Source organism: Hylobates moloch, unplaced genomic scaffold, assembly GCF_009828535.3.
Source record: "Hylobates moloch isolate HMO894 unplaced genomic scaffold, HMol_V3 SCAFFOLD_1, whole genome shotgun sequence".
NCBI lineage: Eukaryota > Metazoa > Chordata > Mammalia > Primates > Hylobatidae > Hylobates > Hylobates moloch.
Genome location: NW_026652276.1, coordinates 88,287,604 through 88,302,706, shown reverse-complemented (window position 1 = coordinate 88,302,706; position 15,103 = coordinate 88,287,604). Strand labels below are relative to the sequence as shown.

At 36.5% G+C, this 15,103-nt stretch overlaps 1 protein-coding gene across 8 annotated transcripts in view; it reads left to right on the top strand.

The window, feature by feature from the left end:
- The window catches only part of GALNT13 (polypeptide N-acetylgalactosaminyltransferase 13), a 588,430-nt gene that overhangs the window by 520,738 nt on the left and 52,589 nt on the right, over positions 1-15,103 (top strand). For 6 of the 8 annotated variants that reach the window (XM_032755681.2, XM_032755680.2, XM_032755678.2 and 3 more), the window contains one exon: positions 7,897-8,036. The exons of the other annotated variants lie outside the window; for them this stretch is intronic. In XM_032755681.2, the coding sequence (XP_032611572.1) occupies positions 7,897-8,036 (140 nt within the window). The remainder of the gene's footprint in view (positions 1-7,896; positions 8,037-15,103) is intronic. 8 annotated transcript variants of the gene reach the window in all.

Sequence of the window (15,103 nt, the reverse complement as noted above, 5' to 3'; positions counted from 1 at the left end):
TTAATGACCCAAGATCTGATTTTAAGTAGCTGAGGAAAAGTCAAAAGAATAATATTTCATGACGTGAAAATTATGTGAAATTCATATTTCATTGTCCATAAATAAAGTTTTATTGGAAAACACATGCACAAAGAAACCCTTCTAGAAAGATATTATGGAGCCAGAACTACCAAATCTTAACATGATGAAAAAGGGAGGATGTTGATATTAAATAAGCTACCTCAATTAAATCCACCCACCTGAAAAATGAAAACAGAACAGTAGGGGGTGGAGCCAAGATGGCCGAATAGGCACAGCTCCAGTCTACAGCTCCCAGCGTGAGCAACGCAGAAGACGGGTGGTTTCTGCATTTCCATCTGAGGTACCCGGTTTATCTCACTAGGGAGTGCCAAACAGAGGGTGCAGGACAGTCGGTGTAGCACACTGTGCGCCAGCCGAGGCACAATGAGGAAGTGCCTCACTCGGGAAGCACAAGGGGTGAGGGAGTTCCCTTTCCTAGTCAAAGAAAGGGGTGACAGATGGCACCAGGAAAATCGGGTCACTCCCACCCTAATACTGCGCTTTTCCAACCGGCTTGGAAAATGGCACACCAGGAGATTGTGTCCCACACCTGGCTCAGAGGGTCCTACGCCCACGGAGTCTCGCTGATTGCTAGCACAGCAGTCTGAGACCAAACTGCAAGGTGGCAGCGAGGCTGGGGGAGGGGCGCCCACCATTGCCCGGCTTGCTTAGGTAAACAAAGCAGCCAGGAAGCTCAAACTGGGTGGAGCCCACCACCTGCCTCTGTAGGCTCCACCTCTGGGGGCAGGGCACAGACAAACAAAAAGTCAGCAATAACCTCTGCAGACTTAAATGTCCCTGTCTGACAGCTTTGAAGAGAGTAGTTGTTCTCCCATCAGGCAGCTGGAGATCTGAGAACGGGCAGACTGCCTCCTAAAGTGGGACCCTGACCCCCGAGCAGCCTAACTGGGAGGCACACCCCAGTAGGGACAGACACCTCACTCGGCCGGGTACTCCTCTGAGACAGAACTTCCAGAGGAACTATCAGACAGCTGAATTTGTGGTTCACGAAAATCCGCTGTTCTTCAGCCACCACTGCTGACACCCAGGCAAACAGGGTCTGGAGTAGACCTCTAGCAAACTCCAACAGACCTGCAGCTGAGGGTCCTGTCTGTTAGAAGGAAAACTTACAAACAGAAAGGACACCCACACCAAAAACCCATCTGTACATCACCATCATCAAAGACCAAAAGTAGAAAAAACTACAAAGATGGGGAGAAAACAGAGCAGAAAAACTGGAAACTCTAAAAATCAGAGCACCTCTCCTCCTCCAAATGAATGCAGCTCCTCACCAGCAACAGAACAAAGCTGGACGGAGAATGACTTTGTTGAGTTGAGAGAAGAAGGCTTCAGATGATCAAGCTACTCCGAGCTACAGGAGGAAATCCAAACCAATGGAAAAGAAGTTAAAATCTTTGAAAAAAAATTAGACGAATGTTTAACTAAAATAACCAATGCACAGAAGTGCTTAAAGGAGCTGATGGAGCTGAAAGCCAAGTTTTGAGAACTACTTGAAGACTGCAGAAGCCTCAGTAGCCGATGTGATCAACTGGAAGAAAGGATATCAGTGATGGAAGATGAAATGAATGAAATGAAGCGAGAAGCGAAGTTTAGAGAAAAAAGAATAGAAAGAAACAAACAAAGCCTCCAAGAAATATGTGACTATGTGAAAAGACCAAACCTACGTATGATTGGTTTACCTGAAAGTGATGGAGAGAATGGAACCAAGTTGGAAAACATTCTGCAAGATATTATCCAGGAGAACTTCCCCAATCTAGCAAGGCAGGCCAACATTCAGATTCAGGAAATACAGAGAACGCCACAAAGATAATCCTCGAGAAGAGCAACTCCAAGACACATAATTGTCAAATTCACCAAAGTTGAAATGAAGGAAAAAATGTTAAGGGCAGCCAGAGAGAAAGGTCGGGTTGCCCACAAAGGGAAGCCTATCAGACTAACAGCTGATCTCTCGGCAGAAACTCTACAAGCCAGAAGAGAGTGGGGGCCAATATTCGACATTCTTAAAGAAAAGAATTTTCAACCCAGAATTGCATATCCAGCCAAACTAAGCTTCATAAGTGAAGGAGAAATAAAATACTTTACAGACAATCAAATGCTGAGAGATTTTGTCACCACCAGGCCTGCCCTAAAAGAGCTCCTGAAGGAAGCACTAAACATGGAAAGGAACAACAGGTACCAGCCACTGCAAAAACATACCAAATGGTAAAGGCCCTTGAGGCTAGGAAGAAACTGCATCAACTAACGAGCAAAATAGCCAGCTAACATCATAATGAGAGGATCAAATTCACACATAACAATATTAACTTTAAATGTAAATGGGCTAAATGCTCCAATTAAAAGACACAGACTGGCAAATTGGATAAGGAGTCAAGACCCATCAGTATGCTGTATTCAGGAAACCCATCTCATGTGCAGAGACACACATAGACTCAAAATAAAGGGATGGAGGAAGATCTACCAAGCAAATGGAAAACAAAAAAAGGCAGGGGTTGCAATCCTAGTTTCTGATAAAATAGACTTTAAACCAACAAAGATCAAAAGCAAGAAAGAAGGCCATTACATAATGGTAAAGGATCAATTCAACAAGAAGAGCTAACTATCCCAAATATATATGCACCCAATACAGGAGCACCCAGATTCATAAAGCAAGTCCTGAGTGACCTACAAAGAGACTTAAACTCCCACACAATAATAATGGGAGACTTTAACACCCCACTGTCAACATTAGACAGATCAACGAGACAGAAAGTTAACAAGGATACCCAGGAATAGAACTCAGCTCTGCACCAAGCAGACCTAATGGACATCTACAGAACTCTCCACCCCAAATCAACAGAATATACATTTTTTTCAGCACCACACCTTACCTATTCCAAAATTGACCACATAGTTGGAAGTAAAGCTCTCTTCAGCAAATGTAAAAGAACAGAAATTATAACAAACTGTCTCTCAGACCACAGTGCAATCAAACTAGAATTCAGCATTAAGAAACTCACTCAAAACCACTCAACTACATGGAAACTGAACAACCTGCTCCTGAATGACTATGGGTACATAATGAAATGAAGGCAGAAATAAAGATGTTCTTTGAAACCAACGAGAACAAAGAAAACATACCAGAATCTCTGGGACATATTCAAAGCAGTGTGTAGAGGGAAATTTATAGCACTAAATGCCCACAAGAGAAAGCAAGAGAGATCCAAAATTGACACCCTAACATCACAATTAAAAGAACTAGAGAAGCAAGAACAAACACATTCAAAAGCTAGCAGAAGGCTAGAAATAACTAAAATCAGAGCAGAACTGAAGGAAATAGAGACACAAAAAACCCTTCAAAAAATGAATGAATCCAGGAGCTAGTTTTTTGAAAAGATCAACAAAATTGATAGACTGCTAGCAAGACTAATAAAGAAGAAAATAGAGAAGAATCAAATAGACGCAATAAAAAATGAAAAAGGGAATATCACCACCAATCCCACAGAAATACAATCTACCATCAGAGAATACTACAAACACCTCTACGCAAATATAAACTAGAAAATCTAGAAGAAATGGATAAATTCCTCAACAAATACACTCTCCCAAGACTAAACCAAGAAGAAGTTGAATCTCTGAATAGACCAATATCAGGCTCTGAAATTGTGGCAATAATCAATAGCTTACCAACCAAAAAGAGTCCAGGACCTGATGGATTCACAGCCGAATTCTACCAGAGGTACAAGGAGGAACTGGTACCATTCCTTCTGAAACTATTCCAATCAATAGAAAAGGAGGGAATCATCCCTAAGACATTTTATGAGGCCAGCATCATCCTGATACCAAAGCCCGGCAGAGACACAACCAAAAAAGAGAATTTCAGACCAATATCCTTGATGAACATTGATGCAAAAATCCTCAATAAAATACTGGCAAACCAAATCCATCAGCACATCAAAAATCTTATACACCGTGATCAAGTGGGCTTTATCCCTAGGATACAAGGCTGGTTCAACATACAAAAATCAATAAATGTAATCCAGCATATAAACAGAACCAAAGACAAAAACCACATGATTATCTTAATAGATGCAGAAAAGGCCATTGACAAAATTCAACAACCCTTCATGCTAAAAACTCTCAATAAATTAGGTATTGATGGGACATATCTCAAAATAATAAGAGCTATCTATGACAAACCCACAGCCAATATCATACTGAATGGGCAAAAACTGGAAGCATTCCCTTTGAAAACTGGCACAAGACAGGGATGCCCTCTCTCACCACTCCTATTCAACATAGTGTTGGAAGTTCTGGTCAGGGCAATCAGGCAGGAGAAGGAAATAAAGGGTATTCAGTTAGGAAAAGAGGAAGTCAAATTGTCCCTGTTTGCAGATGACATCATTGTATAGCTAGAAAACCCCATTGTCTCAGCCCAAAATCTCCTCAAGCTGATAAGCAACTTCAGCAAAGTCTCAGGATACAAAATCAATGTACAAAAATAACAAGCATTCTTGTACACCAATAACAGACAAACAGAAAGCCAAATCATGTGTGAACTCCCATTCACAACTGCTTCAAAGAGAATAAAATACCTAGGAATCCAACTTACAAGTGATGTGAAGGACCTCTTCATGAAGAACTACAAAGCACTGCGCTATGAAATCAAAGAGGATACAAACAAATGGAAGAACATTCCATGCTCATGGGTAGGAAGAATCAATATCGTGAAAATGGCCATACTGCCCAAGGTAATTTATAGATTCAATGCCATCCCCATCAAGCTACCAATGACTTTCTTCACAGAATTGGAAAAAAACTACTTTAAAGTTCATATGGAACCAAAAAAGAGACCGCATTGCCAAGTCAATCCTAAGCCAAAAGAACAAAGCTGGAGGCATCACGCTACCTGACTTCAAACTATACTACAAGGCTACAGTAACCAAAACAGCATAGTACTGGTACCACAACAGAGATATAGATCAATGGAACAGAACAGATCCCTCAGAAATAATGCCACATATCTACAACTATCTGATCTTTGACAAACCTGACAAAAACAAGAAATGGGGAAAGGATTCCCTATTTAATAAATGGTGCTGCGAAAACTGGCTAGCCATATGTAGAAAGCTGAAACTGGATCCCTTCCTTACACCTTATAGAAAAATTAATTCAAGATGGACTAAAGACTTAAATGTTAGACCTAAAACCATTAAAATCCTACAAGAAAACCTAGGCAATACCATTCAGGACATAGGCGTGGGCAAGGACTTCATGTCTAAAACACCAAAAGCAATGGCAACAAAAGCCAAAATTGACAAATGGGATCTAATTAAACTAAAGAGCTTCTGCACAGCAAAAGAAACTACCATCAGAGTGAACAGGAAACCTACAGAATGGGAGAAAATTTTTGCAACCTACTCATCTGACAAAGGGCTAATATCCAGAATCTACAATGAACTCAAACAAATTTACAAGAAAAAAAACAACCCCATCAAAAAGTGGGTAAAGGACATGAACAGACACTTCTCGAAAGAAGACATCTGTGCAGCCAAAAAACACATGAAAAAATGCTCATCATCACTGGCCGTCAGAGAAATGCAAATCAAAACCACAATGAGATACCATCTCACACCAGTTAGAATGGCCATCATTAAAAAGTCAGGAACCAACAGGTGCTGGAGAGGATGTGGAGAAATAGGAACACTTTTACACAGTTGGTGGGACTGTAAACTAGTTCAACCATTGTGGAAGTCAGTGTGGCAATTCCTCAGGGATCTAGAACTAGAAATACTATTTGACCCCGCCATCCCATTACTGGGTATATACCCAAAGGACTATAAATCATGCTGCTATAAAGACACGTGCACAAATATGTTTATTGCAGCACTATTCACAATAGCAAAGACTTGGAACCAACCCAAATGTCCAACAACGATAGACTAGGTTAAGAAAATGTGGCACATATACACCATGGAATACTATGCAGCCATAAAAAATGATGAGTTCATATCGTTTGAAGGGACATGGATGAAACTGGAAAACATCATTCTCAGTAAACTATCGCAAGGACAAAAAAACCAAACACCGCATGTTCTCACTTATAGGTGGGAATTGAACAATGAGAACATGGACACAGGAAGGGGAACATCACACTCCGGTGACTGTTGTGGGATGGGGGTAGGGGGGAGGGACAGCATTAGGAGATATACCTAATGCTAAATGACGAGTTAATGGGTGCAGGACACCAACATGGCACATGGATACATATGTAACAAACCTGCACATTGTGCACATGTACCCTAAAACTTAAAGTATAATAATAATAAAAAGAAAAAAAAAGCAGAACAGTAAAATTGACTGTTGAATTAAGTCCTCTGAAGATACAGTGTTTTGCCTCCCCACCAGGCGCAATGACATCTCTTTGTATGATTTTGAGGACAATGTATTCAATTATTTCAATTGTAATAATACTTAATGAGAAATTCTTCTAGTGATTTTTTTTGTAAATACTAAATTGTTTTGAGCCTCTTATTTTGAAGGTTGCATTCCGGTTTGGAAGTTCTGAATAGAATTATTTCAAAAGCAAATATTTAGCTGTTTAAAAAGCCCAAAGACCTTGTTGTTTTCTGTCCAAACACCAGCTAGGAAAATCGGTATTTTCTCTTGGAAGGAAATGGTTTGGCTACTTCAGCATCAGAATGCTTTCTAATAACACTATGACGTTTAATTTTGAAAAAACAAAAATTCTGAAGAGACAAGGTGGTTGGAGCTAGTGAATGATGAGTTTTGAGAGTGTTGCTGCTTTGGAAAATAGTGGTCTGGTAATGGCATTAGTTGAAGACATTTAGATTGTCTAAACACTTGCTCTATTTTAGAGAACAATTTATTGGCTTTGTTACTTGGTTGGGATAGAATGTCCTAAATACTAGGCCATTTTGTGCCAGCATGTTGCATAGTGGCCTTAAAGAAGAGAGTTAAACTTTGAAGTATTTTCAGAATAATCTAAGAAATAATTGCTGTCTTGTCACAGTTATTAGTTATTTCAATCAAATGCCAATTTTAATATTAAGGAGCAAACCAAGCTGTAATAAAATTTTATATAAAAATTAGCATTGTTATTTCTCAACTAGAAAACATTCTTTTATGATTTTCAGTGGAAATATTCGTTTAAATGTCAAATATTCTATTATGTGAAACAAAATTAACCATTTTTCCTATATACACGTGAATATATTCCTGTCCATTTGTTTGTTTTTTTACACTTACATATTTACTAACTTTTTCAAGGACAATAGTAGCTTAGAATAACACAATAAATCAATAAAAAATTAAGTTTATGGTAACTAGATAGAAGTTGAAGAAAAAGAACACATGTACGGTCTATTATGTGAATTATTTCATATAAATTTCTTATAAAATCTACAGGTGGTAAGTAAGTGACTCTATAGGGAAAGTATGAATATTAACAAAAACAATGGTGCTACTAGAATTTTTTATTGAGGAGAAGCAGACATATTACACAGCTCAGTAAAGCTTTGATTATGAGATACTAAATGCCAATTTACATTTAGTTAATAAATTATTCAACCTAAGTAGTACAAGTACTTGGTGATAAATATTTGCATTTGAAAAGTCATAACCAATGGGAGAAGTGCTATTTATATCTATTTAATGTACTAATTCGATGGTAGTAAAAATCCAGTATAGTAGCAGCTGCATAAGCAATTGAATTTGCTGGAATTATAAAGAAAAAAACCGATAACAAAGTAAATGGAGTAAAACAGTACTAAAACAAAAATAGCACAAACTGATTTGTGTTTCTCTGAAAAATTCCAGGTGTTGTCAAAGTGGATTATGGAGATGTGTCAGTCAGAAAAACACTAAGAGAAAATCTGAAGTGTAAGCCCTTTTCTTGGTACCTAGAAAACATCTATCCGGACTCCCAGATCCCGAGACGTTATTACTCACTTGGTGAGGTATGAATTATTTATTTTGGTTAAGTTATAAATGCATTTTGCAAATGGAGCAATTTCTAAGGAGCTCAGTATTTGTTATGAAAATGCTGTAAGGGATTTTTAATTAGATCTATTTTAAATAACTTCTCATATTTCAAGGACCATAAAGTCTTCATCATACGAATCATAAAAATGAGCAGAAATTTTAAGATTGAACAAAAAAATTTTTTTTCAACAGTTCTAAAGCTTTTGGTCATTTACACTCTTAAAGTTTACTGTGTACCCCAAACACCTTTTGTTCATGTGGGTTACAACTATTATTAATATTTACTGTATTTAAATTAAAACTGAGAACTTTAAAACCCATTTTTTACTAATTAAACATTATATAATAAACAATTACATGTTAATGTAAATAACATATTTTTGAAAAGTCAATATATTTTCTCCAAGCAAAATCAAGTAATGAGAAGAGAGTACCATTGATTATATTTTTGTAAATTGCATTAATGTCTGGCTAAATAGAAGATAGCTGGATTGTCATATGTGCTTCAGTATTCCATCTATTGCTGCAATACAAGGCAGTCTATTACAATAGCCTCTAGAAAACTCTTGTACACTCAGGAGAATGTGAAAGTGAAAACTGCAAGTAATACCTTGGTACTATAACAAAAGTGGTATTGACTTTGTAGACATTCTGAGAACCATTGATCTGCACCATTCTTTTCTACATATTTATTTTATCTTGAAATACAAAAATGACTTCATTATAACTGTACAAACGTATATAATGTATGTATAATATATATATAACATGTTCATACTATAGATAATTATATATAATATATTCCTGTATGCATCTCATAGATTGATGATTATATATAATATATTCCTATATATCATATATATCTCAGTTGGTCAAAACAAGAATTATATTTCCTTTATGAATTATATCCTCCATATTGATAATTTTCCACTGAATGGGAATCAAAGCTACCTTAATATTGCTTGTGATTAAAGCATTTCAAGAGCAGTAAATAGGGCAGGAACGGTGGCTCACGCCTGTAATCCCAGCACTTTGGGAGGCCGAGGCAGGCGGATCACGAGGTCAGGAGATTAAGACCATCCTGGCTAACACAGTGAAACCCCGTCTCTACGAAAAATACAAAAAAAAATTAGCCAGGCATGGTGGCGGGTGCCTGTAGTCCCAGCTATTTGGCAGGCTGAGGCAGGAGAATGGTGTGAACCCAGGAAGCAGAGCTTGCAGTGAGCCGAGATCGCGCCACTGCACTCCAGCCTGGGCGACAGAGTGAGACACCATCAAAAAATAAATAAATAAATAAATAAATAAATAAATAAATAAATATGTACTTAGGAAATAATGATCAAGTAAACATGTTCTTAGATTTAAAATGCCATTGTTGTAGATCATAATGGTAGCATATCTGGAAATGTATATGGTTCAATCTAATACTTTTTTGGGTCATCTGCCTTAACGCTGTGTAACTTTATAGACATACCTTACTTACAATTAACTAGAAAAAATGAAAGGAAAAAATACTTGAGGTGACTGGAGCCCTAGCTGAATCGTTTTTAATGACTGATTTAAGTGCTATATTCATGCCTTATTGTCCAAGTCTCCACTTCCTCATTAGCCATGTAAATATCTCTCTATAGAGCTTGATTTACATATATTTAACTTTCATCTGAATAATGTAGTGAAAAATTTCATGGTAATAACATTGATTTTACCACTTTCTAAGTGTATGACTTTAGACTAGTCATTTAGTCCTGTGCCTCAAAGTATTTTTTTGTTTGTTTTTATTGGAGAAGGGGGTATTGTTGCTATCATTTTCAAATATGTAACATCCTCATGTTGGCACTGATCTCACAGGCATTTATATTTAATGCAGAAAATATACTACAGTGCTTTTTAAAATAGAACAGTCCTTGCATGTTAGTTATTATAAATCACTGAAGATCTCTGATAAAGTATCTAATACCCTTATCACTTTATTGAAAATTTGTTTGAACTTTCATGAACCTGACTATATCCTCAGAAGAAAGGAGTTTTTCTATTCTTATTATAAAATGTTTCTGTCACTGTTGTCAGTGGACCCAAATCATTAGTAAACATCGATTCCTTTTTCTAAAAGGAGGAATGACCAAGGGCTGTAACAGGACAGAAATGAGCAAAGAGGACTTTTGGAAATTCTCTGGGGCCACCAAGGTGACTCCTGAGAAAGACTCAGGGCTCTGTAACAGAACTAGGTGTTTACTTCCAAGTTAAAAATCCAATTTTGTGCTGTCCTGTACTACATCAAGGAAACCTAATTCACATTCTAAAATGTAAAAATAAAATATAGTGTGGGCAAATTCCTTTGTACAAACTACTGATTTCAAATTAGCTATCTTCTACAATGGGTCAGGTGACCATATTTTAATCTGTAGAAATACTTTAGGAAAAGATTTTAAAGAGAGGAATTGAGCCTTTCATAGCATCTAAAAGAGGCGGTATGGTGTATTGAAAATATTCCAGCCCCTGAAGTCAAGCATAGGAGGGTTCAAATCCTAGCCTTACAGCTTTCATTTCAAGTGGCATTAAGTATCCTCTCTACTACCTCTGTCAACAGAATAAAGATAATAATACTGGGTTATAGTGATGACTGAAGGCATAAAACATCCAGCCCAACGCCTGGCAAGAATAGTAGCACACCAGTAGTTACAGTTATAATTGTTACAGCTACCATTCATTGATTTCCTATGCCAACAGTTATTCTAGGTGCTTTAGATGAATTATGTAGAAATTAGAACAACTTTCATGACTTGGGTTTTATTATCACAGGGTTAATAAGGAAAATGACACACAGGAAGTTTATGTGCATGGCCTATAGGTCACACAGCTAGTTAACTATTGAAATTAGGATAAATTACGTGCTAGTCCAACACTAAGGCTCACTTTTTCTTATAACTAGAAGGAGAAATAGATGATTTTATTATATTTTAATCATTCAAAATGTTTTTATTAAATAAGAACATGAAGCTGAGTGTGTTGGCATGTGCCTGTGGTCACAGCTATTCAAGTGGCTGAGGCAGTAGTATGGCTTGAGCCCAGGAGTTCAAGACCAGCTGAGTAACATAGTGAGAACCCTTCTCTATTTAATAAAAATAAAAAAAGAACTTGAACTATGTCTTAGTCCATTAGGGCTGCGGTACCAAAATACGTTAGATTGGGTAATTTATAAATAATATAAATTTATTTCTCACAGTTCTAGAGATTAGGAAGTCCAAGATCAAGCCGATTTAGTGTCTGGTAAAGGCTTCCAGGATGGCACATTGTCGCTAAGTCCTCATATGGAAAAAGAGGCAAATGATATATCCTCACACGAACAAAGCGGCAAGACAGCTCCCTTCAACCTCTTTTATAAGGGCACTAATCCCATTCATAAGGATGAAGCCCTCGTGACTTATACATTTCCCAAAAGGCTCTACCTCTTGAATCTTCTGATTCATAGTTAGACATGTTACCTCTTGCGCCACTGGTGGTCTTGGCTGCACCTCTTAATACCACTACAGTGGGGATTAGATTTCACCATGAGTTTTGGATAAAGGCGTTCAGACCACATCAAACTAAACCTTTTGTTATATGTTGAAAATACAAAGTCAAATAAGGAAAGACCTTTACTCTTAAGCCTTTCTACCAAAATAGGGATGTGGAGGTGGGTAGGGCAAGAGAGAATCAAACAGGTAAAGAAATTCAGTAGAAGTAAAAGATGCCCTGCATGGGTTATATGGTATAACGGCTGTTTAAAAAACCTGATACATTTAAGAGATAAATTAAGTTCTGTGGTTTCTGGAGTATTAATGTACTGTAGTTTTCCACTTTAAAACTAGCCTTAAAGAAATGCAATCCGGCATCTGTTTCCATGGAAACAGAAGGACAAATTCACCAAGCACTACCTCCCAATTCAATTTTGCATGGCCCTGTATACATAATTTAAGATGGACATTTTGATAATGAGTTAGAGTTGAACTGTTAATGAACAACAGTCATTTACTGAAGCTTTTTCCTTCTTACTGCCTGTTATTAACCTTTATTGGAAAAATGTAAAAAGATATCTTTCCTTATGTATAAGGCACTTTCTCTTAAATAATTAGAGTCCCAAAGCAATATCAGGTGTTCAAGCTACTTGCCATCAAAACAAGAACAATGTTTCTTTGCAGTATATTCATTTGTACTTCTCACTGAATTTGAAATGAAATTGTATGGCTTTAACAATTTATATATTTTTAACTTCAATGTTTTTCAAAGTCTAATATTGCTGTGTATTGGTGAATATAAATGGTTCCTTGTCAATTTCTTTTTATAACTTTCCTTGCTGTATTGGAATATATAAAGGCAAATATGGTATTCAGTTTCTCTATTATATACCATCACCAAGTCAGTAGTTATTGATATCAGATATCTGCATCTTAATTTATTTTATGTTTGCATCTTACTCAAGTAATTGAAATATTACTTTATCCAGCCCATGAATTACATGCAGTTTCCAATGGGAAGTTAAAAGCTGTGCAATTGCTTTGAACTAAAACCTTTAAGTAAGTTAATGAAGCATGTGTCTTTTAGACTCAGTAAGCAGATCATAATGGAATAAGGAAGTTGAGCTCTTTGCAGCATTAAATTCTCTCTTAACTAGCCCTGAAGCTTATGTAGATTTAACATGCTGGGTTCTGATCTTGTAAATTTAAGTGTAAGATTGAAAGAAATGGCATTCTAAAATAGAATGTCTCAGCCCAAATTTTTGGGTTATGACAGGCTTTCTGAAAAAAAAAAAAATACATTGTGAACTAAAATTGAACACAATCTGAGGGCAAATGAAGGAGATGAGGATTTCAGGAGCCAAGTGACAACTCCTGGTGCTTAAAATTTGCATTTGCGTGTTGCTTTGAAGATGTTTTGACATTAGCTTATGCATTTTGTATTGTGTACTTAACCTCAGGATTTCTTTTTCCTCTTGTATCCTTTAGCCATAGTAAGTAGTTAAAGTTCTTGCATATATTGGTATTGTATTCCTTAAATATTGCCAAAGAGCAAATTTACGTAAGGGAAGACAGACATCCATGAAGCTGCTAGGCTGCAGAGATTAAGGGTAAAATCAGTTACTGCCAAATGCAGAAGCTAAAACGCTTAAAAGTTTACCCTTTCTGTTGGTAATCAGATCTATTTATAGATTCACAGTCTTCTTGGCCCTTTAATAGGATGACCAGCAAGAAAGCCTTATTTTAGGTGACTTACGTAAGTGCGGAAATTTTTCTGTTCATTTTATTTCCAAAATTCTTGCGTACTCAGTTGCTAATTTTTATCCCGGGGTTTCTGAATATGTGTATGTATAAGGAGAATATGTCACCCTTTATTGGATGGCTACCTTAAAGTATGTTGGGCTAGGTAACTCACCTGTGAACAAAGGGAGCTATTTTTATTACCTGAAAATATTGTATTTTTTTAACTTCATATTTCTAATAAACTAAAATTCATTCTAATTTTATTACTTAAATGTGTATTGGCACAAACAGCTGCAACAAACTATATGCCAGTTTGGCATTTATTCAATTCTCTCATGATTTTGGTTGTCACTGTTTTTGTTATCCACCAAATAAATTAAATTGTTTATTTTTCTATGTTCTTTACTTTGGGGGGGGAAGGGATTTCAGATATCAGATAATAATAATTTTTGAATCTCACAGTCATTAATCAAGGACCTTCTAAATCCAGTTCTGCATAAGTGAAGTCAACTTGAATTGTTTCAGTATACAGATTTTGTTCTCATCTTTCTGATTTATTCACAATTAGATTAAATAGAAAATATACTTTAAACGCATATCCACAAGAGCAATCATATTATGGAAATATTAAGCTCTGGAATTCACTGGAAATGTGCTCATTTCCGTCTTTACAAAGAAAAGAGAAAACAAATGAGGTTGACATTTGTAAAATAATGATAAAAAGTAACATGCAATTGAAGGATAAACATATATGTTGGGGTAATTAAAGTAAAATAATGCTAGTTTAAGTTTAGACTGTCTTTAGAATGGATTTTCTGTGAGTTTTTAAAATGCAAAGATTGGTGGTGGGGGCGTGGGCATTATATATCTCTCTTTTAGAAATGGAATTCTCATTGCTACTTGCTTTTACATTCCAGCAGAGGGAGCAAAAGCTAATGAACAAATTGTATAAGTGATAAGAACATTACCAATGATGCTGCAATGCACAGAAACATTTAGAAAAAGTCTTGCTGATTTCAAACATCAGAACACAAGTGGGAAAAATGCCCTTAAGTTTATGTCATTAAGAATTGTTTTCAAGCAATAAAAGATTATGTGTAAACATAGAAATCTCAAAGCAGACAGCCAATTAAAGTTAAAACTATCTTGGCCTTGTGCCATACATGCAGAGCTCTACCATAACATAAAGAATGAATCAAAAGAGTTTACCAGATCTTAGAGCTACCAGTGTGTGCTACTATTTTGATTCAAGTTCTAGAACAGACTTTGTAAAGAATTTTTAATTGATAAAGTTCTTTAGTTGTTGGTTGCTTTGATTTTTCTCAGGATTAATGACATGACCAAGCCATTGTTACTGTCAGGTAATACGGTACCAATGACAAAATTGCATCTTTTCTGAAATTTCACTTCTTCCCTTGAGCAACATTCTTTGTGAGTATGTATATGAGGTTTCAAGGTATTCTTAGAAAAGTTCTGATTTTAAAATTATACATGATCATCTTAAAGTTGATTATCCTTTACATCTCAAAAGATGAGATCCATAGTTTCAACTCTCCCATATGCTAGTATTGAGATACATGTTAAGATTTGTTTGTTGAGAATTGTTAGAAAACACCAGTGACCGTTTTTGTATTTTGAAGACAATATAGCAGATGCCTACAGGGTTGGGCTCACTCACTCGGGAACAATTTATGTGCTTCTATCTGCCCCCTAGGTGTGCATGGCTTTAAAAAAAAATCTGAATATTATAGGCTCAGTGATAAAAACTTTTCAGATTTTAGGCCAGGCATGGTGGCTTACGCCTG